Source organism: Dermacentor variabilis, chromosome 6 (genome assembly GCF_050947875.1).
Source record: "Dermacentor variabilis isolate Ectoservices chromosome 6, ASM5094787v1, whole genome shotgun sequence".
Taxonomy (NCBI): domain Eukaryota; kingdom Metazoa; phylum Arthropoda; class Arachnida; order Ixodida; family Ixodidae; genus Dermacentor; species Dermacentor variabilis.
This window is the reverse complement of record NC_134573.1, coordinates 160,611,496-160,639,086: the sequence shown is the minus strand read 5'-3', so window position 1 is coordinate 160,639,086 and position 27,591 is coordinate 160,611,496. Positions and strand designations below refer to the sequence as shown.

General features: G+C 47.4%; 1 protein-coding gene and 1 non-coding gene across 8 annotated transcripts in view; one reads left to right on the top strand and one right to left on the bottom strand.

The window, feature by feature from the left end:
• The window catches only part of LOC142585592 (uncharacterized), an 88,353-nt gene that overhangs the window by 13,555 nt on the left and 47,207 nt on the right, over positions 1 to 27,591 (bottom strand). For 3 of the 7 annotated variants that reach the window (XM_075696478.1, XM_075696474.1, XM_075696476.1), the window contains exons 2-12: positions 7,295 to 7,360; positions 5,707 to 5,801; positions 4,154 to 4,252; positions 3,133 to 3,217; positions 2,974 to 3,053; positions 2,673 to 2,756; positions 2,472 to 2,537; positions 1,289 to 1,346; positions 1,114 to 1,200; positions 875 to 951; positions 280 to 384 (exon numbers count right to left, since the gene is read on the bottom strand). In XM_075696478.1, coding sequence (XP_075552593.1) covers positions 280 to 384; positions 875 to 951; positions 1,114 to 1,200; positions 1,289 to 1,346; positions 2,472 to 2,537; positions 2,673 to 2,756; positions 2,974 to 3,053; positions 3,133 to 3,217; positions 4,154 to 4,252; positions 5,707 to 5,801; positions 7,295 to 7,360 — 902 coding nt within the window. Of the gene's footprint in view, positions 1 to 279; positions 385 to 874; positions 952 to 1,113; positions 1,201 to 1,288; positions 1,347 to 2,471; positions 2,538 to 2,672; positions 2,757 to 2,973; positions 3,054 to 3,132; positions 3,218 to 4,153; positions 4,253 to 5,706; positions 5,802 to 7,294; positions 7,361 to 9,672; positions 9,930 to 25,655; positions 26,703 to 27,591 lie in introns of those variants that run through there. The other 4 variants (XM_075696477.1, XM_075696471.1, XM_075696472.1 and 1 more) reach the window with 4 other exon arrangements.
• Positions 24,312 to 24,385, top strand: TRNAI-AAU (transfer RNA isoleucine (anticodon AAU)). Its single transcript has one exon. It is a non-coding gene; the product is annotated as a tRNA-Ile (tRNA).

The following is a 27,591-nucleotide window of genomic DNA, read 5'->3' as shown; positions in this document are numbered from 1 at the left end:
GGCAAGTGGCACACAGAAACTCCTCACAGGCCCAGCTCTCAAATGGCAATTCCGCTGGCACATGCACCCAAACAAATCCTCCCACTTTACTCCTCCCACAAAAGAGACGAAAATGGTAACTACGGGAGTGCAGTACACTGAAGCTTCCAAGCACTCGAAACTCAAAGGGTTAATAGTGCGCTGCCTGACACAGAAGAGGAACCCTTCCATCCACCTCCTGCCACAAAAGGGGAGATTAGGGAAGTCAAAGCGAGGTAACAGAGGGACGAGAGCACTTACTGGGTTGTGGAATCGCTAATGGCATCAGCCAGGGGATCGAACCCTTCAGGGGGTGCCTCTATCACATCCTCGTACACATTGAAACTGCTCAGGGCATGGACCACTCTACAAGGAAAATAGAAGGGGTCAAAAATATGGGGCAGATGGTCAGCCAAATAGGGCAGTTTGCCAGCCCACTCGAAAGACCTTGCACAACAACGTACTCCTGCAAGCGTACAGGAATAGGCGATGAGCCAAACCATCCTTTCAACCATGGTCTTTTAAACAACAGTGACTTGTCATCCAGAAGGAAACTGCAACAGCTACACAAGGTTGCTTGATTCAAGGAATAAGCTTGGAATGTTGTGGTGAAAATAAGTGCATCCCCACTACCCGTAACACATCCATTTTGTAAGGGCACATAAATCTTCAAAGCAGCACATGACACCGCGGTGCCAGCGCCAGCAGCTCGGACAAAGAGCCATTTGTTAAAAAAAGTTTATCTATCTCTCTCAACGGCACACATCAGTGACATTAAAGGAAACTAAAAAAAATTTGCAATGATTCTGTCGGCACGAAATTTTTCCACAGCAAAGTACCCAGGACCAGCACATACCTTCTCGGGTTGTGAACTTCTATTGAGAATTTTTTGTCCCGAAAATAAAGGTTCTCCAGAAGTTTCCACTGAAAGAACTGTGAAAAAGAAAATGAAAGTGCAGGTGTATAGAAACCAGCAAACACAGGCACAAAGAAATGCCGAAGGCACTGCAAAAATAAAAAAATAATAAAAAGATAAATAAATAAATAAATAACATTTTAGAAATCAAAATTTGCAATACTACTGCTACAACTTACCCTTCTTGGTGTCTTCTTGTCATTATAGTCATATTGACTGACCCCTTTATAGCTGAGACCAACCCACCAAGGAATGCCTCCTTTGTCCTATGCCACAAATGGGAAACAGGGGTTGCCATGAGTAGCCGCTTCCAAAAGCCAACAGCCATAAAGAGTGAGAAGTTGCAAAACTTACTTTAACTTCATAAAAATGAATACCATATGTCGGCAGGTTTTCTACAAGGTTCATGTATCTGGAAAGCAACTCACAATTAGTAACCACACTAACGCTCAGAAATAAACTAAAGTTAGGAGATTTCTAGGCAACCTAACTTTTACAAGAATCTCTTTTAGTTTACAGAAGTTCACAAGCACCAAGTCCAGGAGGCTAGTATACAAAAATTTCGAATGTAGCCAAATACCTGAAGCAGCCTAGTGAAAATTTTATTGTTCGTGACAAGGACTCCCTCCCTGCAGGTTTCTTTGTTTTTTTTTGTCTTCCCAAATATGCATAGCAGCATGTAGCACTGCGAAGAAAACTTGCTTTCGAAATTTTATGATGTTATGACATGTGGACTACGCATTATGCAACATCAATTTAAATTATTTCTACAGCGCAGAATGTGTGTAAACGATGTAACAGTTTAGCTTAATGATTTAAATATTAACATGTACTAAGATTATGGTGGATATCCCCATCAACAAACCATGCTAACAATTTCTGCAACAACGAATAATTTAATTCACCTCCACAGCAATATCCATTAAATAGATGCTTGCCTGCAGAGTTCAGTATCTCCCTTCCTGGAAGCATCAAATGCAGTCTTCCTTAAAGGACAACCACAACAAAATTTTAGTTTGGCTAAATTGGTTATAAATGAGTAGCATATAGTACTAACAAAGCAACCTTGGCAAAGCTACAATGCTGGTTATTGGCATTTTTTAACAGCCTTTAAATAGCCCTGTAGCAGAAGACATGGGTGCTTGGTGATTAGAAGATGATAGACATGCCATAATATGGCCTCTGAAATTTTCATCGCGCCACTAGCACTACCAGAGCACGGAGGTCATGCCCAGACGCCATGCTGTCTCTCAAAATTCTCGGATCTCTCATCCCCAACAAGTAGTAATGGTGGTACTTTCATAAGTTTTGATATCAAAAATGTCCATTTTCCTAGCTTTTCACCTTGCATCCACTTGCATTTCAAGCTTGGCTTACTACATGGACGAAATTTTTTTTGCAGTTCATCTTTAACAGCACGGACTACACACCTAATGGGAAATTTCACTGGTGAACAGAAGCCCCTTTTGAGCACTTATATGTGCTCATGTTCGCTATATGGAATGCCCCATAGGGTATCACTGTAAAAGTAACTCACGCAATAATGGCTGAACCCCTTGAGCGTCCTGCCAGTTCCTGATAATGTTCGATGACTTTGCCTTCACTGAAAGGCAAGAAACAGAAAAAAAAAAACATGAAACAGCAGTGCAACATTACCTACCAAACAGTTATAAATAATGTGCAGATTGCAGACCAATCTACTTTCATGCGTGCAAAACAGTTCTGCTTGGAATCTTACCAGTAGGAGATGGACGGGTGTGCTTTAAGTGCACTGGTAGGAAGAACAGGAAGCTTCTTGAGATGCGTTTTTGTGGTTTGATCACTGCAACATTGGCATGCACAGGGTAACAATATTAGGGTTGCGCCGATCTAACCAAGCTCAGGTCACAAGTTTCACTTCACACTACCAGAAAACTCAATGTAAGACAAAAACAAAGGAGGGAAAGGAAAGCGCTAAGTTCTTTGTCAAAACAGACATTAAAATTGTAGTAAGCATTAAAATTAGAAAAAGGGGGGGGGGAGCAACCATAAGTACTTACTCAACATAGTTCCCATATGTTGCTTGAAGGACTAGAGCAGCAAGCTGAAACACTGTTTCGGAATCCGCTTCCAATGCACCCTGATAAGAAAGACACAACTTAGGGCTTGCACTAGGCTGAAAACTAGTGATTAAAGAAAGCCTATGTTATTGAACTTGCCTTGGCAATGAGCGATTTGCACTGAAGATAAAATGCTTCTACAGTGGCGCTATCTTTCAGCAAGGAAATGCTTTCCACATAGTACCTAGAACATGAAAACATAAAATGGAGATTTTTCTTTTTTCACAGTTCAAATCGCAGTAGTATTCTAACAGAGTACAAATAAAACTGGCCTTTTCTTTATAAGTACTAGCACCCAGAGATTATGAACCACAGCACAGAATCTCTCAATGCATGACAACTACCTAATTGAGAAGCCATACTTCTTTGAAACATGGTTTCACATGAAACTTTCAAAACATAGATAACTAACTAATACTCCAATCCAACTGACATAGTTTAGCATCACTTTGGAGTGAGCGCACTTTGCTTCTTGGAGTGCCTTGGACTTGATGCCCTGCAGCTAGACAGCAAAAACTGCGAAACAGTGTCATTCAGGAGTGATGGCATTAATGATTGGCTATTACAAAACGCACCTGAAATTATCATTGATATTTGGAATACAGAAATTAATGCTGTTCTTTTATTGTGAAAAGCACATCTTCACGGCAACATATCATATACACTGTTGCAAACCTGAGCAATTTTCTAATATTCTTCAAGAAAGGTAAAGACACGATTAACAGTGGCCACTAAAATTGAGCAATGACAGTTGTTGTTCTTGATTAAAAGAAGAGCAGCTGAAATATTACTCGTGCAAGAATATTGTTCTACGGTGTCACTACCCTTTTCGAGTGACACTTGCGCATGACTCCCGTTAAAAGGAACACAAAATTTGCCCGTCTGACAGATGTCTGACAGCTGCAGGTCTGTCACAAAATAGACGCACGACAGTTGTCAGATTCACAAAATTGGCTACTACACTATGGATTGGATGTGAAAGTTCACTAGAGCATGGCCTTAGAAGGCAGTCACAACTTTCGTGCTTGCGCTATTCACCATAATATGCCAAGGCGACACTACATTAAACTGGCAAGTTTAGGCCATTGAAGAAATGACCGACATCAATGCTCATGCTTACTTGACCAGAAAGTAGAGCACCAAGGAACCCTGAGATGACTTCTTGGGCAGGTCATGCTCAAGAACCCGCTTGTCGAGCTGCAGCCAATGGTAATGGCCCCTGAAACACAAGGACCACCTCATAAACAACAAAAAGTCACAGGCCTGCATGGCACACGTAGCACAGTTACAGTGTAACCTGGAGAGCAGCTACTTAGGAGCTCCATTTTCAGCACCATGCACTACAGGTCTTCATGGCATTTTCACAAGAACAATGTGAACTGTCCGCCCGGCACAGACGGCGAGCTGTGGCTTGTCCTCCACAATCTTCTTTTCTTTCCTCAAGACTTCTCTGTCTACCTTGCACTGCTACCTATGCAACTGTTACACGGCGGGCCACCTGGTGTAATAATATGCAACTGCAATGCAAAGGGCGCACATATAGACACTACGCAGCACGAGACTCGCATTGCAAGGCAAATGGTACGATAAAATGCTAACAATGATGACAATTTATTGGCATCCCCCTTGAAATGCGGTGGTTGCATAGTCACCTAGCCAGCTGGATTTAGTCAGGTACATAACGCATATTTTTTCTAGCATTCTTGTAAACATCTCTTTAAACTTCTTTTTCTTCTTCAAACTTTCTTTGACTGCCTTGTGTCGCTACATGTGCATCTGCTACATGGTGTTCTACCTGGTGTAATAATATACAAGTGCAATGCAAGACATGCACGTATCGACAATACGCAGTGCACAAGTCACACTGCGAGTCTCCTCATGCGCTAGGACGCGTTTATAGGTCATTTTTCTGCTGCATGCTAGCAAGCACTGGTGTGGTTCAGTGGTAGAGTATCAGACTCCCACACAGCAGGTCCAGGTTCGATCCCGGCTGTAACTGGGTCTCTTTCTTTCTCATTCCCGGTGATAGCTGCTACGGACACCAGACAATGGCGGCGGACACTATCGCCACTCGAAATGGCTGTTGGAATGATCCCATAACAGCTCACGCTGTAGAAAGAGAGATCCTGCAAGTGCTAGGATTATGGTCTATGCAGATTACACAAGCACTATTGCCCAATGTAAATTTCTGTTGACCCTGACATTACTATAATTGCTGCTCTCCTCCATTTAATTAATTCAGAAGCTAATTCGTGGGTTCTTGTTAATTAGTTGAACATGTGTTTCAATCTCTCGTGCAAGTAATGCCTGCCTCTCTGAATAATCCAGCTCAAGGATTAGCATTATGTCAACTGCAACAGGCAGTTTGTTCCAATTCAGGAAAACTTAAAGAGGAGCACCCCTCATACGTATATTGTGGGCACATAAAACCAACATGTGATAACAGAAGACAGAAGAATCCAAGGACGGTGTTTTAGATACCAGATACTAAAGTGCATTTGACTGGAACTTTAACGTGTCATATGCCATTCTTAGCCAACAACAAATGAACAAATTTCTAAAAACATATTCCGTGTTATATGCTTCTGTGTGAGTTGCTGTGTTCACATTTCATTTGTCCACAACTGTACACAATGGTAAAAAAACTAATTCAGACAACTTGCAACTACTAACGTTTCATCGAGAAATGCCAGGCCAAAGTACTCCTTCTCCTTGAGGTTGAAGTGGGAGGCCACCATATCAAGGAGGTCGCAGGCATACAGCCTTGGCTGCGGGCAGAAAGTAAAAATTAACATGAAAGTACCAACACAAAATGATGCTATGACAAGGTCAAGAGGAGGAGCATCTTCAGTTAATTCTTAAGAAAGCTGAGGCAAAGTAAAGGTGTGCCTGGGCCCCTGGACATCTTTCTCCCCATCATCAACAAACACAGCCAAAAATGTGGCTACATAATCATGAAAAGAAACCTATGTAGAATGTGGTTGAAAACACCACCAACTTGAAACTGAAATGGACTTTGTACCCCATTCACCAATGTCAAAAGAGAAACATCTTAAGAGTACTATAGGCATAAAAGACATAGGCTCTTATAAATGGTCCGTAAGACAACTGCCAGCTCATACTTTCTGTTGGCTAACAGGCAAAACAAAATGGTGTGATATAAACATAGATAAGAACACCTGTTGTCAGTTTCTTAATGCACTTTGAGTAACAACATTATTTAGCTTCCACCTAGTCTCTACTACTGCAATATATTACTTTTGTTACAATAAAAATTATCTGTGCACTATCAAAAAGAACTGAGACAACAAAAAGAAAAAAAAAAGAAGATTGCAAATAAGAATGCTGTATATACTCAAATGACAGCCGGATGCAGCATGTCCCAGTTATAATTCAAACTTTATTAACTTTTAATTATGGTACAATCAATTGTTTCTTTTGTAGTAGAGATTTTCTACAGTTAGTGGCCAATATAAAAAAAACTCATAAGCTCAGCTTTATTAGAAACCAATTCAGAAACCAAGCAAGAAAAAAAGAAGAATGTACACATCTAATTTCAATAGTTTTTTTAACGTCACATTTACTGTTTTCCCAAATGCAATTCACCTGACACTCAGTTGTAGTTGTGGCTATTTTACAATTTGCTACCACATGTCACGGTCACTTGTCAGAAAAATATACAGGCACATTATTTTGCTAATGACAGATAAAGAAAATGAAAGCACGAACTGGTGCACCAACTGCAGATGGCTCGGCCATATTCATTCCAGCGCAGCTGAGCAACAATAAACATACCCCCCCCCCCCCCCCCCTCTCCCAAGTTCCATTGTTACGTAAGAATCTAAATGGTGCCAAGCTTGTCTGAGTTAGCAATAGCAGAAGCGGATGACACCAGCACAGCCTCATTGCCTGTAGCTGTTAGCCGTCTGCATAACGAGGACGAAGGTGATGCATGATGCATGTCTAGGGAAAGGATGTCAATGAGAGGCATCAACAAAGTATGACACGAGTAAGAAGCACAACACACCTGGAAATATGTGTCAAGACAGACAGAAGTGCAACACGTACGTAAATACATTTAGAGTTTCTATGCGCCCAGTGTCACAGTGGTACACATTCGGGGTGGTTGGCCAAGAATGAACACATACCCAGTGGCACATACCGAGTGACACATAAGGAGGAAAAAATGCGATGCCCTAGAGAAGAGGCAAATAAAGCTTTGCTTTTAAGGAGAATGGCATGCATGGCATGCGCATGGCACCTGAATGAGAATGTCGAGGCGACGCTCATCCAGGAGGACCACTTGACTTCGCCGCCCATCGCTCATCTGCGGGGAGAAAAAGAAGAAATGCAACAGCAAGTGAGACACGTTGACATATTGCTTTATGATGTCACATGGAAAAGCAAGGATGACCCATCTAGGCACGACACAACAGAACCAAAATGTACATACAAGAGATCCGATTGCATAAGTATTTGGAACTGACTGGTCTAACCCCATTAATTGTTTTTTCCTTATGATTTCACTATTTCAAAAAACATAATTATTTTTCCCTAAATTTGTTTGGCTTCACAGTGTCCCTTTCCTTCCTATGGCTGTAACTACACTACTGTCACATTCCCATCTGTAAGCAATTAAAAGCCAATGGTGAGCCATAAAAGCCAAGTGCAACTGTAGGGGGATTGAACAAAGTACAGTTCAAATAAGCAGTTGTGATTTTCTTTGACGTGGTTCCCATCAAGAAAATTCGTGTTGCCTAGTAAAGCTATTCAATGATGCTGACCATGCCCTTGCGCGCAATTGATAAACTGCTGCTTTAATGTGCACATAAAGTAAATTCATGTTTTCTAGGCCTCAGAATCTGCATGCCTTTGACATTCGACAGTATCACCAGTGCACATATTAAAAGTGGAATTTCTCGTTTTTGTCTTTCATATGTTTGAATTTCTGGAAATATCGGTGTTATCTTTAAAGAGAAAAATTGGGGCGATATCAAGGTTTTCATTTGGTGGCCCAAAGTTCAACATTTTCCTTTTAACTTTTACAAATGAGTAACACAGGCAACAGTCGCCTTTAGGTCACAAATGTTTGTTTAAACAACCGAATTCATTGACAGGAACATATAATGAAAAAGAAAGCTGTTTGCAAGTTATGTGACGAATTTATACAGGTCCTTACTGGAAGGAATTAAACTTTCAAAAGAAACCACAAGAACCAGAACAACAAACATTCTTGGCGAGCCCTTGTTTACTTTTGTTCACTGCATTTTTTTGCAAAGGAAAATACCAAGCACAAATAGTAATGCACACAAGCACGTTTCTAAAGAGGTGTGATGCCTTAGCTTACAAGCCCTTGTTGATGTACAGGCGCCGACAAAAGAGGTATACTCCACGCAGCGAGAGCCGGAGCAACGGCAAACTGCACCGCAACGCCATCTACAGGCAGCATCTGGTATCGAGACAGCCAATGGGTGCCCTTTATTATCTGCAGGCATGTCGCTTGACTCGTGTCAATGTAGATGGCGTCGCGATGCAGTGTGCCGCTGCTCCGGCTCCCGCTGCATGGAGTATACCACTTTTGTCGGTGCCTGTACATTATCGTGTGCATTTCGAGCATTTCTCTGCCGACCCCAAAGCTGTCTGGCCTTTCCACTTTGTTGTCCTGCTTTACTGGTTCATGCTATACACCTTCAAAACAAATTTCACTGTATATGAACTACCAACTGGCCCAACCTGCCACCATTCAGTGAATGCATATTGCTTGGCAAAACATCCTCTGAACATCACAGCTACCATTGGTCAGTCCTGCATTCACTTCCTAGCACATTACTGCCGTTTAGATGTGTGCGATGTGCGGGAACTGCGATGCAATGTTATATGCAATGCACTGTTATATTCATGTAAATTAACAGGGCTGCTAAAAAGGGAAACAAGCTTTCGTTCACTTAAGGCAGGCAGGCCGCGAATATATTATATATATATTTATTTATTTACAATACCTCAGCGTATATTTAGAATACATGCTGATTTTTGCTTGGGTGTCGAGGGAAGAGGAAGCATATATCATATTCATATATGAATAACACTATCAGTACGATATACCAGGCCTATATCTTTGCTTGAATGTGTGGCTCACATAAGTCAGGCATTGTTCAACGGTTTTGTAACACACAATTCACATGGGACGTATACAAAGTACAGGTCCATGAAGACCATACTGTGGCATATTATGAGTGGTGGGAGTTAAAGGGCCACAGTTAACTTGCAGGGTTAACACAGTTAACATAACTGCCTTGCCTTTGGTTTCGACGCCTGTGTTATACAGTTTCAGGGCCACTTCATACAAAACATCCCCCATCCCACTGTCAGAAAATCCGTTGGTCTGGTTCCTGCCCTTAAATGAAGTAGCTCAAACAGGGTGGTATCACTTAAACCAGCAAGAAACCCTTGTACGTTGGAACATAAACCAAACGGAGCGACTGATTTACGTCCCTCCTCCCCTCCCTACCTACTCGTACACCAGAAAGTTGACTCATGCATCAGCGCAGCAGCGACGGCGCGACACAAGACACCAAGCAGGCGTTGGGTTTGCGAGAAGCCATTGCATAGACGAAGGTCGCAGGGACGCCCGAGACAAACCTGAAGACGTCTTGCGACGGACATGCGCACGCGCCATCTCGGAAGCGAAGCCGCGACGTCGCTCAAACTCACGCGATACTTGGACGAGTCCTCGAACAGGCTCAGCGTGGAACCGTAAACGGATCGCATCGAGGGCCACCGTCTCATCGTGTCCGTCGGTCGGCGGGCACTCGTGTGCACCCGATAGGAAGGGGTTCGCGGTGCGCTTGACGCGCAGTCGCCAAGTTGCGACGCCGTGCTCCGTAGAATGCGGAGAAGAGAAGAGAAACGTCGCGAAGTGGATCGCGGCGGGGAAAAAAATATATACATAAAAAAAATTACTGCGCGCTACGCAGACAGTTCGCACGCGGAAACGCAAGCGCCCGCGTCCGCCGGAAGCGCGCGCTTCCGCCACCCCCCGGCTTGACACTTCCCGTCAAGCGACGAAGGGGGCGAGACGAAACGCGAAACGAAGGAAAACAAAAACACCACCCGAAGCGCACGGGTCAACTACGCAGCGCCTTTCTTTTAATATCTTGCCTTCGACCACTTTCTTTCCCTCGCTTTTGATTAGCGAAGTCGAAACATCGCGCCGAGCTTTCACTTTCCACACATATGTTACCAGCGGACTGTCGATCGCAGCTGGCACCGAAAGGGGCGACTCGATGATGATGATGATGATGATGATGTGTGGCGTTTAGTTACAGTGTACTAGTATTCTAGCACACTATAGTTTAGTGGCGCAAGGGCCAAGTGCGCAATGGAGCGACATGCATTACTTACTACATGAAGTGACGGAGCGATAAATCGATGCTGCGCGCCGTGGGGGCGACAGAAGTAGACGGAAGTTTGAGGTTTGTATTTCTTTCTTTGTTACAGAAAGAGGAAACAAGAACGAAAGGCCATATGGCCTGACAGGGGCTCTTGCTCCTGAGCGTGTTCGGCTTACATGATAATTCAATGTACGAAAAAAAGCAAATATAACACAAGAACGGGCAAGTACGACGTAGAAAATACAAATAAACACGATAGTTTGTACATTATGCAACGTCTATGTGAAAAGACATTTTATGCTTCAATTTTTGTTTGTGCATTTACATTACAGCACAGATTAAAGTATACATATATAGTACATAAAAAGAATGGTAGTACAATAGCATTCTATGTATAAGTAATTTGATCATGTATGAGAAAGCTTTTTATACACTGCTTAAAACGAGGTGCATGAAGATCAATTTTTTGCTCAACGATGTTTAGTAGCTTTGGTATTTGATGGTTTATATCCGGACGTTTATACCCTGCAGTTCTCGTGCTTTGCTCAGCGATTCGCAAGTCGAACCTGCCTCTGCCATCGCATCTTCCTCCTCGCACTCTTCTTCTTCGGGAAGAACACTGTAAACAATTTCCAGTCCTGACAGTTCAGCACAGGTAACCAGCTCACTGTCACACTGCACACAGTCACCGCTGGAGGGGCGATTTGGGGGCGGCGGGCATCGGCTACCCCGGCGTTGCAGAGCGCATAACTTTGTCGAACTGATTTCATAAATAAGCCCGGGTCCACCGATCAAATTCGCTCAACTGAAATATTCGCTATTCAGAAATTTGTTTAACCGAAATACTTTCGCGCTGAATACATAGAAAAACTTCCGGGGATTTCCTAAAAGTTCGTTATTCCGAAATATTCGTTACACCGACGTTCTTGCAACTGAAGAGTTTACTGTAACTAGCAGCGCGTGTAAGAGGCCCGGATTCATTGAGCGCAACTTCTATTTCGCCCGTTTTACAACAAATATTAAATAAACTTGTAGCTTAATATACACTAGTTCGCCCAAGAACCTGATTATACATCACAAATCTGGAACCTTAACCAGGCGTACGTAATAAATAAAATTGAATCTCTTCAAAACAAAAATGCCCGTCTCATAGAAAAAAAAAAAAAAGAAGCCTCGAACGTCTGGCATAACTGCAATAAAAACATCCCTGAAGTTTTCTCTGCAATCGCGCATAATGCTACCACTTCTGTCTCTTTTTCACGATGTCTATCACAGCACTTCCCAATTATCAGCACTTAGATGCCCATTTCACGTCCGAATCATCAAGTCAAAATAGAACCTTCCTTTGACCGAAATAGCCCGTTATTAAATACACTCTTAGGCAAAGTTACACCCTTTGGCTTGCCCCTTCTGCCACACAACAATAATCGTTATCTGCCTTGATGAACCCGCCGTGGTTGCTCAGTGGCTATGGTGTTGGGCTGCTGAGCGCGAGGTCGCGGGATCGAATCCCGGCCACGGCGGCCGCATTTCGATGGGGGCGAAATGCGAAAACACCCGTGTGCTTAGATTTAGGTGCACGTTAAAGAACCCCAGGTGGTCAAAATTTCCGGAGTCCTCCACTACGGCGTGCCTCATAATCAGAAAGTGGTTTTGGCACGTAAAACCCCAAATATTATTATCTGCCTTGATGCGTTTCCTTTCTTTAACGCTGCGAGCCCAGTACTTTCCAGTAACGAACGGCACGCGCGTTATCAGCATAGAAGAGTTTACACCCTTTGGAGTGCCCCTTCTGATAACGCGCGTGCCGTTCGTTACTGGAAAGTTCCGGGCTCGCAGCGTTAAAGAAAGGAAACGCATCAAGGCAGATAACGATTATTGTTGTGTGGCAGAAGGGGCAAGTCAAAGGGTGTAACTTTGCCTAAGAATGTATTCCCCTCTCGTCCTTGATCATCATACACTATAAAAACAGTTGCACCCTTTGGGTTGTATATTTGTCCCACAACAATAATCGTCATCTGTCTTGCCCGCGTTTCCTTTCTTTAACGCTGCGAGCCTGGTACTTCCCAGTCACGAGCGGCATGCGCGTTATCAGTGTGACGCAGCTTCTCGACAGGAAAGTAGCGAGCGCCGAGCTTTCAAGAAAGGAAACGCAAGCAAGGCAGATGACGATTATTGTTGTGGGACAAATATACACCCCAAAGGGTGCAACCGTTTTAAGAGTGTAGGAATCATACACTCTTAAGCAAAATTACACCCTTTTGTCAAACAACGATAATCGTCATCTGCCTTGCCCGCATTTCATTTCTTCAACGCGGCGAGCCCGGTACTTTCCAGTAACGAACGGCATGCGCGTTATCAGCATGACATAGCATTCCCGACAGGAAAGTAGCGGGCGCGGCGTTTTCAAGAAAGGAAACGCAAGCAAGTCAGATGACGATTATCGTTGTGTGGCATAGATACACCCGAAAGGGTGTAACTTTGTATACTCTAAAACAGTTGCACCCTTTGGGGTGTATATTTGCCACACAACGATAATCATCATCTGTTTTGCCCGCATTTCCTTTCTTTGACGCTGCGAGCCCGGTACTTCCAAGTCACGAACGGCATGCGCGTTATCTGCATGACAGAGCATTCTCGACAGGAAAGTAACGAGCGCAGCGTTTTCAAGAAAGGAAATACGGGCAAGACAGATGACGATTATCGTTGTGTGGCAAATATACATCCCAAAGGGTGCAACTGTTTTTAGAGTGCAGAAACCAAGTGCCAGGAGACATTGTCCGCATCACCGACTATGATGCGCTCACTCACAAATTAAAGAGGTCATCCTGCGGTGTAAACGTCTACTTATTATATTACTGTTATAGACTGTCTTATTATACCTAGATTTGCGTCGCTATCTGTATTTCTGAATATAGCTTGCATTATTTATAGTGCACACGCATTGCGTTTTTTTTTTTTTAGACATAAATGTCCAGCATAACTAGCTGGCTCAGTGTTGCGTTTTCTCTATTTACTTCGTGCATTTTGTGTTTTAATGGTTTATTTACGTTCAGTGTTACATACGTTTATATACCATACCGTGACAATACCCTTTGTTTCTGCATACTTAGCTTTTCGTATTGATTTCACATATGTAAACTCCTCTCCCGCCCCTTCCCCCTTTTCCTTATGTACGCCATCGGGCCCTTAGAGTAGATGCATAAATAAGTAAATAAATACACATGTACGAAACACGATTAGGTTTTATTTCCGAGAAAACCAGTGCAACGTGCTCCAATAGACGGCGATAACGACTCTGAATACAACACGGGCGGAACCAATTGGAGTTGACATGCAGAAACAGTAAAGAACAAATGAAAGCGGACGAAAAGACAATATGCCACGGGTGGGAGCCGAACCCACCCGTTCCACGTCACTACATTATGCGCGCGACGCTGTACCCGTGAAGTACCGCGGTAAGCCGTCCACCTATTGCTGATTTCTTGATTATTATTATGTATTAGGGAGCCTATATACGCGGTCCGCATGTAGGCTCTCTATTGTGTAACCGCAGCCAGCGCCACTCGGGGCTACGGCGGCTGTGGTCTGCAACATAAAAAAAAAAATAGTTCTCGCTCATAAACACCTAATGCGCTGTAAAAAAAAAAAAAAAAGAAACGAAAAAGCAGCGTCTCTTCTCCGGTGCGAAAGTGGCAACAAAAAGCGCACGCGCCAAGGCACTGGTTTCCTCAGCCGCATCCAAAGTTGCTCGCGGGGGACACGTGAAGCAGGAAGGGATGGAGGGGATGGGGTGGGGGGAGGGGGGGTGACTACAACGCGCGCGTTATTTCCGACCCGTGGAGGCGCACGTTTTTAACCCGCTCGACGACACGTCTTTCCCAAACATCCTCGGGCGAGCTCTAAAAACCCCCCGCGGAGGCCACGAGCGCTTCGTGGTAAGTCGACGTTCAAGGTTACGCAAGCGTGCTCTTTTGTGTCGTTTCATTTGCCGACTTTGCCAAGAAGGCTCCTGCGAAAGCCCGAAACGACCCGCAGGCCAGCGTTGGGCTTGCGGGCTCCCCCAGGGTACGGACTTCTATAAATCATAACGCGCTATAAACCTATAGTTCTTGTTCAACACGACTCCTAGTCGCCGAAAAATAAGAGACACAGAATATTGTTCCTCATACACACTAACGCCATCAAAATAAGGGTAATATAGTCGAGCGTTGCGATATACGTTCTGCACAATTAGTAGGAACTCACAAAATATTACCAGCACTGCTGGTACGTGATTCAACAAAGTGTGATTCCCTTCACACACAAGCTGACGAGACAAACACAGAGCAGCACTGGGATTTAAAAGCCGCCGAGATTAATGTGCAGAAGGCCACGAAATGCAAGAGGAGGCTAGAGGATTGGCGGAGAAGGTTGAATGGATAGACCCCATGACGATACAATATACATTCAGGTCACACGAGTTTGCTTGTCACCACCCTGGTGACAAGAACACTATATATATATATATATATATATATATATATATATATATATATATATATATATATATATATATATATATATATATATATATTTGTGTGTGTGTGTGTGAAATCTAAGTATATATGGCAGTATCTATCTATCTATCTATCTATCTATCTATCTATGCTCGCGTCTAGTCTGACGCTAGTCCGTTATGCTAAGTGTATTTTTCGTTTAGCCCATTTCACGTCTCGCCGTTTTCCCGCGGACGGAGCTAAGCCTGCATTTTTTAACATCTGCGCTTCTCGCTCGTACTACTGTTTCAGCCCCGCCGACGCCACGCAAGGGGGACAGCGGGGCCGAGGCATTTCAGCCAGCGGCCACAGTTCGCTGGCGAAGTCAACGGACGTTTTTTTTTTTAATTTTTTTTTTCCGCTCCGCACAGGAGACGCGCTTCGTATAATTGGGCGAGCTCGTTGGCCTGACGCGCAAGTCGCGGCTGGCGTAAGAGGAACACCTGCCGCTGCTGCTGTTGCACGCTCCCGCAGCGGCGGCAACGGACGCCGCAGTGCTTTTGTTTCTTGCGCAGACATCCAGGACGAAAACGGTGGAGACGCGCGAGCGGGGGCGAGCTGCACGCGTCTCTGCAGGTGAGCGCGCGGAGAGAGACACCGCAATTTTCTGACCGCGTAGTCCGCACCATGTGCAACTCCGCAATGGTCAATTGTTACAAAAACAAAGGCTTATTATTATTTATATTTTTTTTTGTAGAAGCTACCGCTGCCCTATTATGCGTTTGTCCATTTCGCGAAATACACTTCCCGCGAATCAGTGCGAAACTTCGGGCTTAGCCAAAAACGCGGAATAACGAGCACGCGCGTATCAACGTCGCCGAAAAAAAAAGAAAGAAAAACGAAAAACAAGGAAGTGTAATGTGTGAGCTCAGCAACTTCACAGAGGAGGATTGAAATGAATAATAGTGTGGAACTGTTCCATAAGACACACACACGCACACACGCGCACACACACGCACGCACGCACGCACACACACACACACACACACACACACACACACACACACACACACACACACACACACACACACACACACACACACACACACACACACACACACAGAGAGAGAGAGAGAGAGAGAGAGAGAGCAGTCACACTGCGAACAGCTTGTCCGCTCCCCTCTGTGACACACGGAGATGCGAAAGGCAAGCTCGTTTGCATACACAGACTGATCCGCTTTGTCGCTTAGTAACGAGTGTGCTCTGTCCCAGTTGTTGTATAGTTGATGTTGTTCAAAGCAGGCGGACAGGAACGAGGTTAGCGTGGCAGTATATATTCACCAATAACCAGAGAGGAGAGAGAGATTCCTGTTTGTTTTGATTGTCTGTTTTGAGCCGGCGCTACCAAATGGGGATGATGCCATAGAGAGTTCCTTTTTTTTTCTCGTGCTCATCTTCGCGTGACGTCGAAAAGCAGTCACGGCAGCTGAATCCCGAAACGCATCCCCAGAAAGACCACATAGCGTGGTATTTCGCGTATTGTGCGTCCATTCTTGTCGTCGCGTCGTTTTACACTCTCGTGACGTGACACATGATCCCTTTGCAGCGGGTCTTGAGGCAGTCAAAACGACACGGCATAGCAGCGCGCGTGTTCGGTCACGTTGCGAGTGAAGGCCGTTTTACACGGTGCTGTTTTCCTTGCGATTTGAGCAGGTGTGGCAAATGTGCCGACACGAAGTCGCGGGTTCGAATCCCAGCCGCGATGCCCGCATTTCGATGGGTGAGATACGCATAAAAAAAAAAAAAACGCTCGTGTACTTAAGATTTGGGCACGCGTTAAAGAATCCAATGTGGTCAAAGTTACTCACGAGCCATTCACTACGGCGCGTTTCTCTCAGTGTTGCTTTGGGACGTTAAACCTGATGAATGAAATTTGTCGTCAGCCCCTTCGTGCGTCCGATTTTTCGATATTAAGAAGTGCTGGCCTTCCCTCCGAAATTGCTCGCGCGGCGCGGGCATAACGCAAATTAATAAACAGTTTTTTTTTCTTTACAAAAATAGTTTATCGTTTGTTTTACTTCGTTAGCACTATTATATCCAATGAAAGAGTATAAGCTAACGAAAAATTCAGTTTTGCACTATGTGCTCGGAAATGCAAATATCGCCGCCGCCGCGATCGGTGCATGTGAAACGGGGAATATGCGAACTCCTCATGTACGGGATCTCGGCGCCGAAAGATGCTCGAAAAAAAAAAAAAAAAGCATCGCCGAAAAAAACATCGCTAGATGTGAAACTATGTGATGCGAATAGGCGCACAATACAAGCGTAATGCGTATAGAGGCAAATGCATGCATGAGCAAGGTGCATCGATCGATAAATCATCTGCGTAAATCTCCGGGAAAACCACAACGATCATCGTCATGATAACTGATTTAGAGCCTTGCGGTCTGCCGGTTGGAGGCAGAAAGCCAATGCGTCAGAGCGCAGCGCAATGAATACAACGCGTCAGATAATATAAACGGTATTCTTTAAACCTTATATCCATACTCGTGCGGCTTATCAGCTCTGCACCTGCAAGAAGCTGTAGGCATGGTTACTGCAGCTAAAGATATGTACAAGTAGCATCGGGAGCGAATGTACATGCAGCACGGCACAGAATAAAGCGACAAAATATGGCGGCACGTCGGGAAAATAAGCTACGGCTAGAAAACAAGAAATAAGCTGGGCGGCAGCTCGAACCGCATCTCCAAGGTCGTTTGCCAGGAAAGCGCCTCAGCTCTTGCTGTCCAATTGTGCGTGAGGGTGCGTGTCGTGGACAAAACACGGATGCCCCGAACGAGCTGAGAAAAGCGCATTGTTCTCGGACAGCAATATGCGCCATGGACAGAGCTATACGCGAACAACGTTTCACCCACCGAGATAGCGTCCTCTGCCGACTAAGCTGTTTGCTATACATCTGTTTAACGCACTAACCATGCCGAAGTCTTAAAGGGACACTAAAGGTTACCAGAAAGTCAAGTTAAAGTGATAAAGCAATGCTCTAGAACGTCTAAGGCATCAATATAATCGCGAACAGAGCTTTAGTAACCGAGAAATATAGGTAAATGCATGACACGATTTGAGACCCCCCAGCGACATTCCGGTACTAGCCTGATGACGAAAGCACTAATCATCATAATTTATGTCACTAGTAACCAACTACTCGTATTAAAAAGATCATTTCATTAGATTATGCGACGGAAGAAAATGCTACTTGTCTACTTCTATTCGATTGTAAGAAAAAATAACATTTTGACGTTACCCTTCAGTAGTATGGGTGATCGAGAGGTATCGTTTTCGCTCGACTTTGCGCCGCGCGCGCTTCGGAGTTTCAGTTGTTTCTTTAACGCGTCGTGCTGCGGTGGTCCTGCTGGCTCGCGAAACTTGCATTTGGAACAAGCAGCGAGAATGCCACGTCCATGTGACGTCGTGGGATGCGCGAACGGTCCGCGGAACTTGGCCAAGGGCAGTTGCAGCGGCGAATCCAACGTTACATATCACTGTGTGCCAACGAGTGAACCTTTCCGTTCGAAGTGGTTAAGTGCCGTACCTCTGCCACAGCGCGCTGGCAGAGTCGAAAAATCACGTAGTGTGTTCGCTGCACTTTCGTCCAGAGGATTACGAGTTGAACGCCGACTTACTGAAGTCGCGTGAAGTGCCTTTCAAAGCAGGCCGTCGTCGTAGTAGTACGCAACGACGCCGGCAGCGCGAGCCCTAAACGGCAGGTCACGTTCATCAGTGTTTAAAACGCTGAACTCGAGCCGAGCACCGCGAGCTAATGTGTCGTTGTCAGGGTCATCCATTGCAACGAGCGTGGAAGTTGGCGTCATAAAATAGAGAACCAGATTATCGTCGTGCGCTTTCCCTTCCGCTAGCCACCATAGTTCCGATTTCGCGCTGCTGTCGGCTCTGTCTTGGCTCTGTTTCTGGCCGCGCGTTTGCGTTTTGTGCAGAAAAGCCGTAGCGCCGTCTGCGGGAGCCGTTTTACTCACCGATGGCGCAACGTCACTATGAGACCATGACGTCAATACTCCTCGATCGGAGGGCGAGTGATTTGAACAGCGCTGGAGGTACGCGGATGCTTCAGAACTCATTTTCTCTTAAAATAAGTCTCTTCTTCGCACGAAACAAGCGTTTCGAGGTTTCTGGGATGGTAATTCGACAATCCACGTTGACTTAATATTAACCTTTAGTGTCCCTTTAAGTGTGAGGGGGCATAACGAACAGAAGGCAGGAGGTTTTTAGAAAGCGCGGGGGCAACGCCGGGCGGCATTAGGAGTTGCGTGCAGTTAAAAGACGTCGAGACAATACTCCTTTGCTCTCACTCGATGCTCCTTCTCTCCTTTATAACGTCACGTGTCTCGCTGCGACGTTTCACCGGTCAACTTTTCCTTTCCGAAATCTGTTTCCTCTCTGCAAGTTGAACGGCCACAGCTCCGGCTCGCTACGCGACTGCAGTAGCTTGCACAACAACACGGAACGCCGTCCCCTCATGGACGTCGGCAAGCCAAGGCGACCCAAGCCACAATTTGCGTGCGGCACGCGCGTTCGGCGAGCGCACAGCGATTGCTGGGTGCAGCTCGCGCTCGCGAGGCTGCCGAGCCACTCACCGTGGAAACCCGAACCGCGGACTTCCGCAGTTTGGCGTCACCGGCCGGAAACGCAACGGCACGGGCCTCTGTCGTCATATTTCAGTCTCCCCGGTGCACTGCGCCATAGCCACTATGCATACGCATCACACGGGGCATTTTTCAGCCGCTACCGAGACGACGATCTCCTTTTGAGGTTCTCAATATGCATCGAGCTCGAGTTTCTGCTACCCAATGTCTTTCCCAGAGTCTTCACAGCTCCGTCGTCAGGGCGGTTGTGCGACAGGCGTCAGCCAACGGTGACACATTGGTGTACCAAAAGCTACCAGCCAACGGCGAACGACCTTTACTATAAATACCCGTTTAGCACATTCCACCTCGGAGACCACGTTCACAAATCACTTTGTGCCCTCTGAGTGGTTCGTAAGATCAGGCGCTGCAGCTGTAACATGTAGCAACCATTGCGTACTGGAGAAGGCGGCCGGCCACGGACTAACAATTTTTACGAACGAAAAGTTCTGTGATTTCCGCTCCACGAATTTTAATTGGGCAGGCATTTTCAGGTAACTGACCGAAATTTAGCGGACGCTAGCGTACGAATGCAGTGTGGGTTCCACGCTTGCGCAGTGCCGCCGCTGGTGTCTACGTATTCGACGGTAGCCATGTACGCAATTCGAGTGCTTCCACTTGTTCTAAAGCTAGCTAACGGTATTCGCCCTCGCAGCCTGAGCCAGAACTTCCTCCAGCTACGGTAGCACTGCATGTAACTATACAATGAGAATGACATCCTGTCCGGATGTTTGCACCAAAAGAAAACTGACCTCGCGGACTCGAGCTACGTTGCTCATACTACACCCGGTTCGCTGAGAATCGCGTCGGAGGGCTCACACGCGCACCCGCAACTGCTACGAGCGATTTCGGCGGGTGACGAAACATCCCTGACTAGTGGCATCAGAGCAGAATTCAGGACGAGAGGCGTTATCTGATGACCCCGTTCACGACTGGATACGTACTGCGAGCCTAAAACAGAGGCTTTATTACTGCTGTAGGGTACTCATTTACAGACCGGCAGAGTGACACAAAATACAGTCATCACCCTACGAGCCGATGCACGTCGTTTTTATCCGCCGCCAATCAACGATAGACCGCGCTTTATATACACGACTCGGAGAAATATGACCGCAGAAGCATGTTGTGCTAAGATATTGCACCATCAGCGATCATAAATAAGCGTACTTAGCCGGATCGAAACGCAAGTCGCGAAGGTTGCTGACCTTCGAGGACAGCCAGAGCAGTCACGGTGCGGGTATGCATGCACTGCCCGAGCTCGACAGCAACAATAACAAAAGACGCTACCAGAGCGTTCCACTTATCTCCCGCGGCATGTCACCGCGAAATACGAAGCGCACCGCAGGCAGGTCAATGTCCCAAGCACATGTAGACAACAACCACGTGACCGTAGGAAGGTAGCGCGCGCTCTTGGCGGAATACGTTATCGCGCCAGGCAAGAGGAGGCCCACGACGGTGAGGAAAATGAACGCAAACGGGACTCATGCAAGCCGGCGAAGCCCATCGCGCAAGCGTTCGTTACATGCAGTGAAGCACTCGCACGATCTCCTTACGAATTCGACATGTACCTGGATTCGCCTACGTAACGGGCGCATGTTTCCGCATAACGCGCACATGTTTCCGTGCTGCCTCTCGGAAATTCGTCGTAACTGCGTTCCACGCAACGCACCGCGGCAACCACATGGAGCGCACTTGAGACGTATTTTCGGCGCGACGCGACGCGGTTGAGCAAAACCGGATGAGCTGATTGGCTGGTTGAGCACTACGTCACGCAAAGGCTGTTGTACTGCCGAAAGTGGACGTCCCAGACATGGAGGGGGAAAAAAATAGGAGACAGCGTCGCGTGACAATCTTGAAGCGTAGTCATAGAATAAAGAACCAACTAGCCATAAGAAATGTAATAGAAGCGTGCAGGGAATTATACCATGAGCACGTGATAGGCAAGCGGTGCGTTGTACGCCCGGCCTCGGAGCGCGTTTCTTCTTTTTTTTTCTTTCCTCCGTGCACGCACGCGTGTCGCTTTCGCCCGCTCTGGATCTATTGTTTTGCAAGTGCCTCCGCGGTCACGTGCGGCGCTTTTTGGCGACTGGTATTGCGTAGTCTTGTGCACTGTTTGCCTCAGCATTCTCATGCGGCGTATCGAGCAGGCGTACCTGCGCCCAACAGATGCTTTGGAAATTGGATCGTGCCTACGCACTTCCGCACACGTTTCGTTTCTTACACGAGCAACACAACAAAAACGGGGGCTTCCAGTCAAAAACAGCTGGCTGAAGTTCATCATAACGAATATTTCGGTTGCAAACATAAGCATTGGGCGCATTCATAAAGGAAACGAGCATGCTTCTCACCACTGGAGAAAAGAGAAAAAAAGAAAAGCAGCGACCGTAGCATGCGTACGAGGTCTCGGGCGCATTCGCCCTTCCAGATGACGTTGGTGCCGCTCTTGAAGATGAAGGCAGGAAATTCCCGTCAAATCAGCAGGATCTATAAGTACGTGTGCAGCGTCTGGCGAACGACCGATCGAAATCAATCCGCAACGCAGCTCCATGCACCTAGCTCGCCATGGCTGCATAGAAATACGCCCGGCGCTACTAAAGGCTACCGAGAACCAAACAAGGTAAAAATCCCAGCATGCAACGCGCTGAACAGCCAGCGGGAAAGGAGAAACAAGGAAAGAGCGGCTTCGGAGGAGGTTGGCTTGTGGACGCTAAACACGCTCCCTCCTAAGTTTTTTTTTTTTTCTTTCCTCCATGGTCCCATAATACGTCCCCTGCACCACGCACGATGAAGCTAAAAATTAAATTAAATTATGGGGTCTTACGTGCCAAAACCACATCCTGATTATGAGGCACGCCGTAGTGGAGGACTCCGGAAATTTCGACCACCTGGGGTTCTTTAACGTGCACCTAAATCTAAGTACATGGGTGTTTTCGCATTTCGCCCCCATCGAAATGCGGTCGCCGTGACCGGGATTCGATCCCGCGACCTCGGCCTCAACAGCCCAACACCATAACCAGTGAGCAAGGACGGCGGGTACGCGCACGCTGAAGCTTACGGAGGCTATGGCGGCCACGTTACGAATCTCGTATGCTCTCGCTTGTTAGATATTGCCGCGCGGCGCATCGCCGGCGAGCAGGAACCAAGTAGCTTAGCGGAACTGAGGGCAACATCAGTAAGCGTCACGGATAGATAACAAGGGCTTCGAACGAACGCGGAAGCAATTACGACTAATAATGTAGCTCGAATCCAGCGACGCTACATGCGCGAAAGAAAACAACAGCACGGCAAGAGAATCTAGAGGCCGTTGTTAGGTACTTGCCTAAACCTCTTTGAATGAAGCCGCCCCGCGATAAGGAGGGAAGCAAACAAGTTCGTCAAAGGGGTGCCGAGATGTGCAAAGACGTCGAGCGACGCTGGCAAACGGACGCCGCTCAAGAGCCGTTTCGTCAGGAACTCGTTTCCTGCAGAAACGCGATACGAAAAGCCCCAACGTTTCAAAGACTCGCCGCTGATTCGTTACTTTACGAGTACGCTGGAATAGCTTTTAACGAGCACTGCAACACACCTGCTGCGAGCAGTAGAAAAGACATAAAAGAAAGGCAGTGAGACATTGAAAAGTGAAGGGGAAGAAAATGAGTAAAGAAGTGAAAGCAGGCCGGAGTTTCGGTGGCTAACGCGGCCGGATGCGAGCTGTAAACTACGGCGACGTCGTTGGCGATGGGCTTCAAGGCGTAACGCTGACGTCAGCGCCGCTAAACATTTCCATGCGATAGAAAAGAAAAAAAAAATAGATAGATAGAGATAGGAAGAGGAGTTCCGACAGTTCGGTGAAATTAAGCGCCCACTGTTTCAACTGCTGTCTGAAATTTCTAGAAACGTTTCGGTTTATCCTTGCCAGCGTTGTCGCGTTGACGCTTGAGCTCTCTACAAAGGTCTTAATTAGCGAGGAATGACGTCGCCGCCGACATGCTGGCGAACCACTAGAGCTCAACTACAGTGTACTTGAATATTGCAGCTCAACGAAAAGCAGCGCGTTAATTAGGTCCGCGTCATTTACGGCTGATCTCACGCAGCGCAGTGGAGAGTGCGAATACAGCCTGTTCCCAATACGGCATCCGTGACGTCATGTGTAAGAGATCACGCCTGTCCACGCGTTATGCGGCCGCGTTAAAACGTCGAAGGAGCCCTGAACGGATAACGGACAACGTAGTACATACGTGAACAGTGCGAGTATCGACGTGCCAGGACGAAGCAGCGGTATTTCTAAGGCCAATTTCCTCCCCCTCTGAAAGAGCTACGTGAAACCAATTTCGAGCAACAAAGCAGTCATGCGTATAGCACTTGCCCTAAAAGAAACTTCCTGCCATTTTCAGTCTCGTTTCGATACAAAAAAATAACTCGCAAACTGATCCGCTGGTAGCCTCGTCACATTTTGGGGCAAGATGCCGGAGAAAGGCGCATGGCATGACTTCAACGATAAGCTGTTCAGCACATCAAGAATGGCAATGAAACGAATGAGACAGCGAGCGAGCCCTCGAGAAAGACGTGACCACCCTCAGCTTTGTGAAAGAACACGAACTAATTGTGCACCAGAGAACTATCCTTACTGCTACGCGAAGTACCATTTTCTTTAGGTCAACTTGCACCAATCAGTCGTAGCACGCGCGCACCGTCCAGATAGCTCCGATTTCCTAGCGGCGCGGCTCTCGCCTGGCCTGCTAGCTCAGTCGGTTAGAGCGTCGTGCTAATAACGCGAAGGTCGTAGGTTCGATCCCTGCGCAGGCCACAGTTTTTTTTATCTTTTTTTTTCCCATGTCGCCAATACCGTTCAACAGTTTTCACTCGTCACCAATGTCAAAATCATCGCATGTCCAAACTCGTATTTCTGCCGCTAGTACGCAGTTTATTAAGCAAGATACATTTTTCTTTTTAAACTTTGTAGCAGAAACGTTTACAAAGGTTGATTCTTTAAGGTTAAGAGAACTACAACTGCGAAAAAAAATAATAATAATAGTAACATATGAATTAGTTTTACTGTTTTCGCCATATGCTTAAAAGTTACAGCAGCAACTCTACGCTAAACTGTGGCGCCAGGCTACATAAATATATACAGAGCAGCTGTTGCAGTTCTTTCCGTTACCTTTAGACATGAGAATGTGCACATTTGTAAAGGTTACCGCGAGAACAGTGTACACGCATGTCAACATGGGCACTGCGTTTGACCAAAGCCTGAGCAATAGAACGCGAATCCTGGTTCAGAGATGAACGTAGACGAAACTGAAAGTTCTTTTTTTAAGTCGATTCCGCAGGGAAATACACACGAGCGACCCAAGCATCGCGCAGCGCCTGAACAGATACCCTAGATAAGCGACAAGAAGAGGGGGAGGGGGGGGGCTGCGATCGCGCAATCCAAGTTTAGGTGGCAAGATAACCGAAGCATGCAAGCGGGGCGAGCAAACACGACGCTTTCGGTGGAGGCACTCGAGTTTCTCAGGGCAGACGAGGCGAGAAACACCGCTACCGTGAGGCTTTCGTTGCTTAACCGAAGAGGCGGCAACCGACGAACGTTCGTCACGCTCGAGAGCTGGCGAGACCCCGCTTCGAGATTCACCCGCGCGTCTCAGCGGCTCAGCGCGCGCGCGCATTTGAGATGCAGCTCACCCCGGTCCGATTACGATGGTGACCCCCTAAATACGCCGTCGAGGTTACGCGACTGCGGCAGCATACACGCGTTCCCACGAACTACGGGGGAGAGTTCAGGCCAACAGGTGCGTGATCCGCGTGGCAACGTGTGGAACAGAATGCAAAAGAAGCTTCTCACGCGCGGAGTGCGAAGGAAGTGCCGCAAGAGGGAGGGGGCATTTTTTAAAACTGAACGCACACATCCGCACACACATCCTTCCATCCAAAACACGCCGGCAAGATGCGCCTGCTCAACGCCCAACGGGCGAACGAACGCAAACCAAACACGAACCAACGGTCAAAAAAAACCATGCCGCGTGCGCTGGGAGGAGACGAAGTAGATGGGGGAGAGCCCACGCTCTGATGTTATTCACCCGTAGCCGGCGCAGGAACCTCATGGTTGCAGAGGCGACGGCGGCGGCGGCAGCACCAACGGCCTCAGGAGGAGCGCTCGGGTGGTCGTCGCAGCGACCGAGTCCAGCGGCGTTCGCGGCGTCGGCGCACGGGGAGCGGTCGTCGCGGTCTCGGACAGTCGTTGCGTCGGCGGCACTCCGGCGAGAGCCAACGCCATGGGTCCGTCCTCCCGTCGCTATCGGAAGGCGAGACAGCGTCGGCGGCTGGCGATAGCTGACGTAGTTTCCGGTCGTCCGCGTAGCACTGCACTGCTAAATCAACCACTCGGAGCAGAGCTGCTGCTGCCGCAGATGCAGACGGCGCCGCCGACGGCTTGAGAAAGGAGCTCCGTGCGCGTGCGGACACACCATACACACACACACCGTCACACCGCCGCGAATCGCCGCGCTCACAACACGCGCGACGATAACCTGCCTGCCGGTGGCCGGCGACGGTTACGCCGGCGAGGGCTGGGCCTGGTCCGACCTCCTTCTCCGCAAGTCGGCTTGCGTTCGAGCGAGAGAGAGCCGCGCGCAGATAGAATGGACGGGGAAAGAAGACTCGTACCACACCGTCCACGCACACAATCCGAGTCGCCGGCTGCCAGCACGCGCAAGGCACCGGTGTTTACGTCGCTGCGCACGTTGCGTGTGACGCGAACGATGGCGCGGGAAAAGCAGGCGCGCGCAGAAGCGCGGTGTCGGACAGGCCTTGCGCCGTCGCTACCGCTGGGCCCGAAAGCGTGTGACTCAAGCGACGAGAAGTGCCGTCCGTCGCCCGAGCCAAGAAGGCGCCGTCGCTGCGTTGCAACCTCTTGAGTCATGTGTCCAGGTAAACGAAGACCTCAAGCGCTCGCTCCTGCTGGCACGCTGTTTGCCGCGGGCGCCGTCCCCCCTCTTCTGAAGATCGTTGCGGCAGAAGCAACAACAAGTCGGTGAAGAGTGGCGGGAGAGAAAAGGGGGTGCGGGACGCATTTCGCTAAGCGCCGCCGACACGCGACGGCAAAAGAGAGGGACCTGCATTTTTTCCACGGTAGCTCGCCCCAGTGCTGGGTTGACGTCGCCGTCTCGAACGGGTTGGCCGCTGGGTGCGGGAATTCCAGAGCGCGTTTTTCTATGCAGCCGTTCTTTCTTACTTTCTTTCTTTCTCCTTGTGTGTATGCGTGCCGTTTCGATTGGTCCCTGGCACAATTTCATGCACTGGAGAACAACATGTAAGTTGTCAGGTTCCGGTTGCGAAGGCGCCGCTGGTGGTGTTCGATTAGATGTCCCGACTCTGCTACAGGTCGTTGGCTGCGGACAATAACCGCGGCGCCAATGATCCCGACGAGAGCGCGGGCGCCGGAAACGTGTGAGATCACCAATGTTGACATTAAAACGGACCGAAATGTCAACGGCTCGGAGCGCCGATATCACGTCAACAGTTTCTTTAAACAACAGCAGCAATTTCAAGGAAGATAATTTTGTTGTACCAGGAGAAAACGCGAAGTACAAACCCTTGCGTTTTCATCGTTCATGACATTGCTTTCCTTTTAAATTCTGGCACCAACACGTGGAAAAAAAGAAAAAAGGGCTAGCTCTCCCGTAATCGAGAGTAAATGTATACATGAAATGGCTGCCGGCAAAGCAGACTGGTTGGAGTAATTACTACGATTACTCGCAACGCGCTGCCGGCCTGGTCACGCAGCGTGGCGCCATCTCTCGAAGGAGGCGACGCAAAACCCATGCCGCGGAACTCACGGACCGCTGGCGTTGAAAAGAGCACAGGCAACCCTGTCTCAGCGTCAAAAGATGGCAAATGTATGGTGCACTGTATCTGCCTTTTGGACGTCGTTATTGGAAATGACACAGCGTACTAGAAGTTACAGCTTGAGTGACAATGTAAACAAACATCAGGAAGAAATCGGAAGCAAAATTT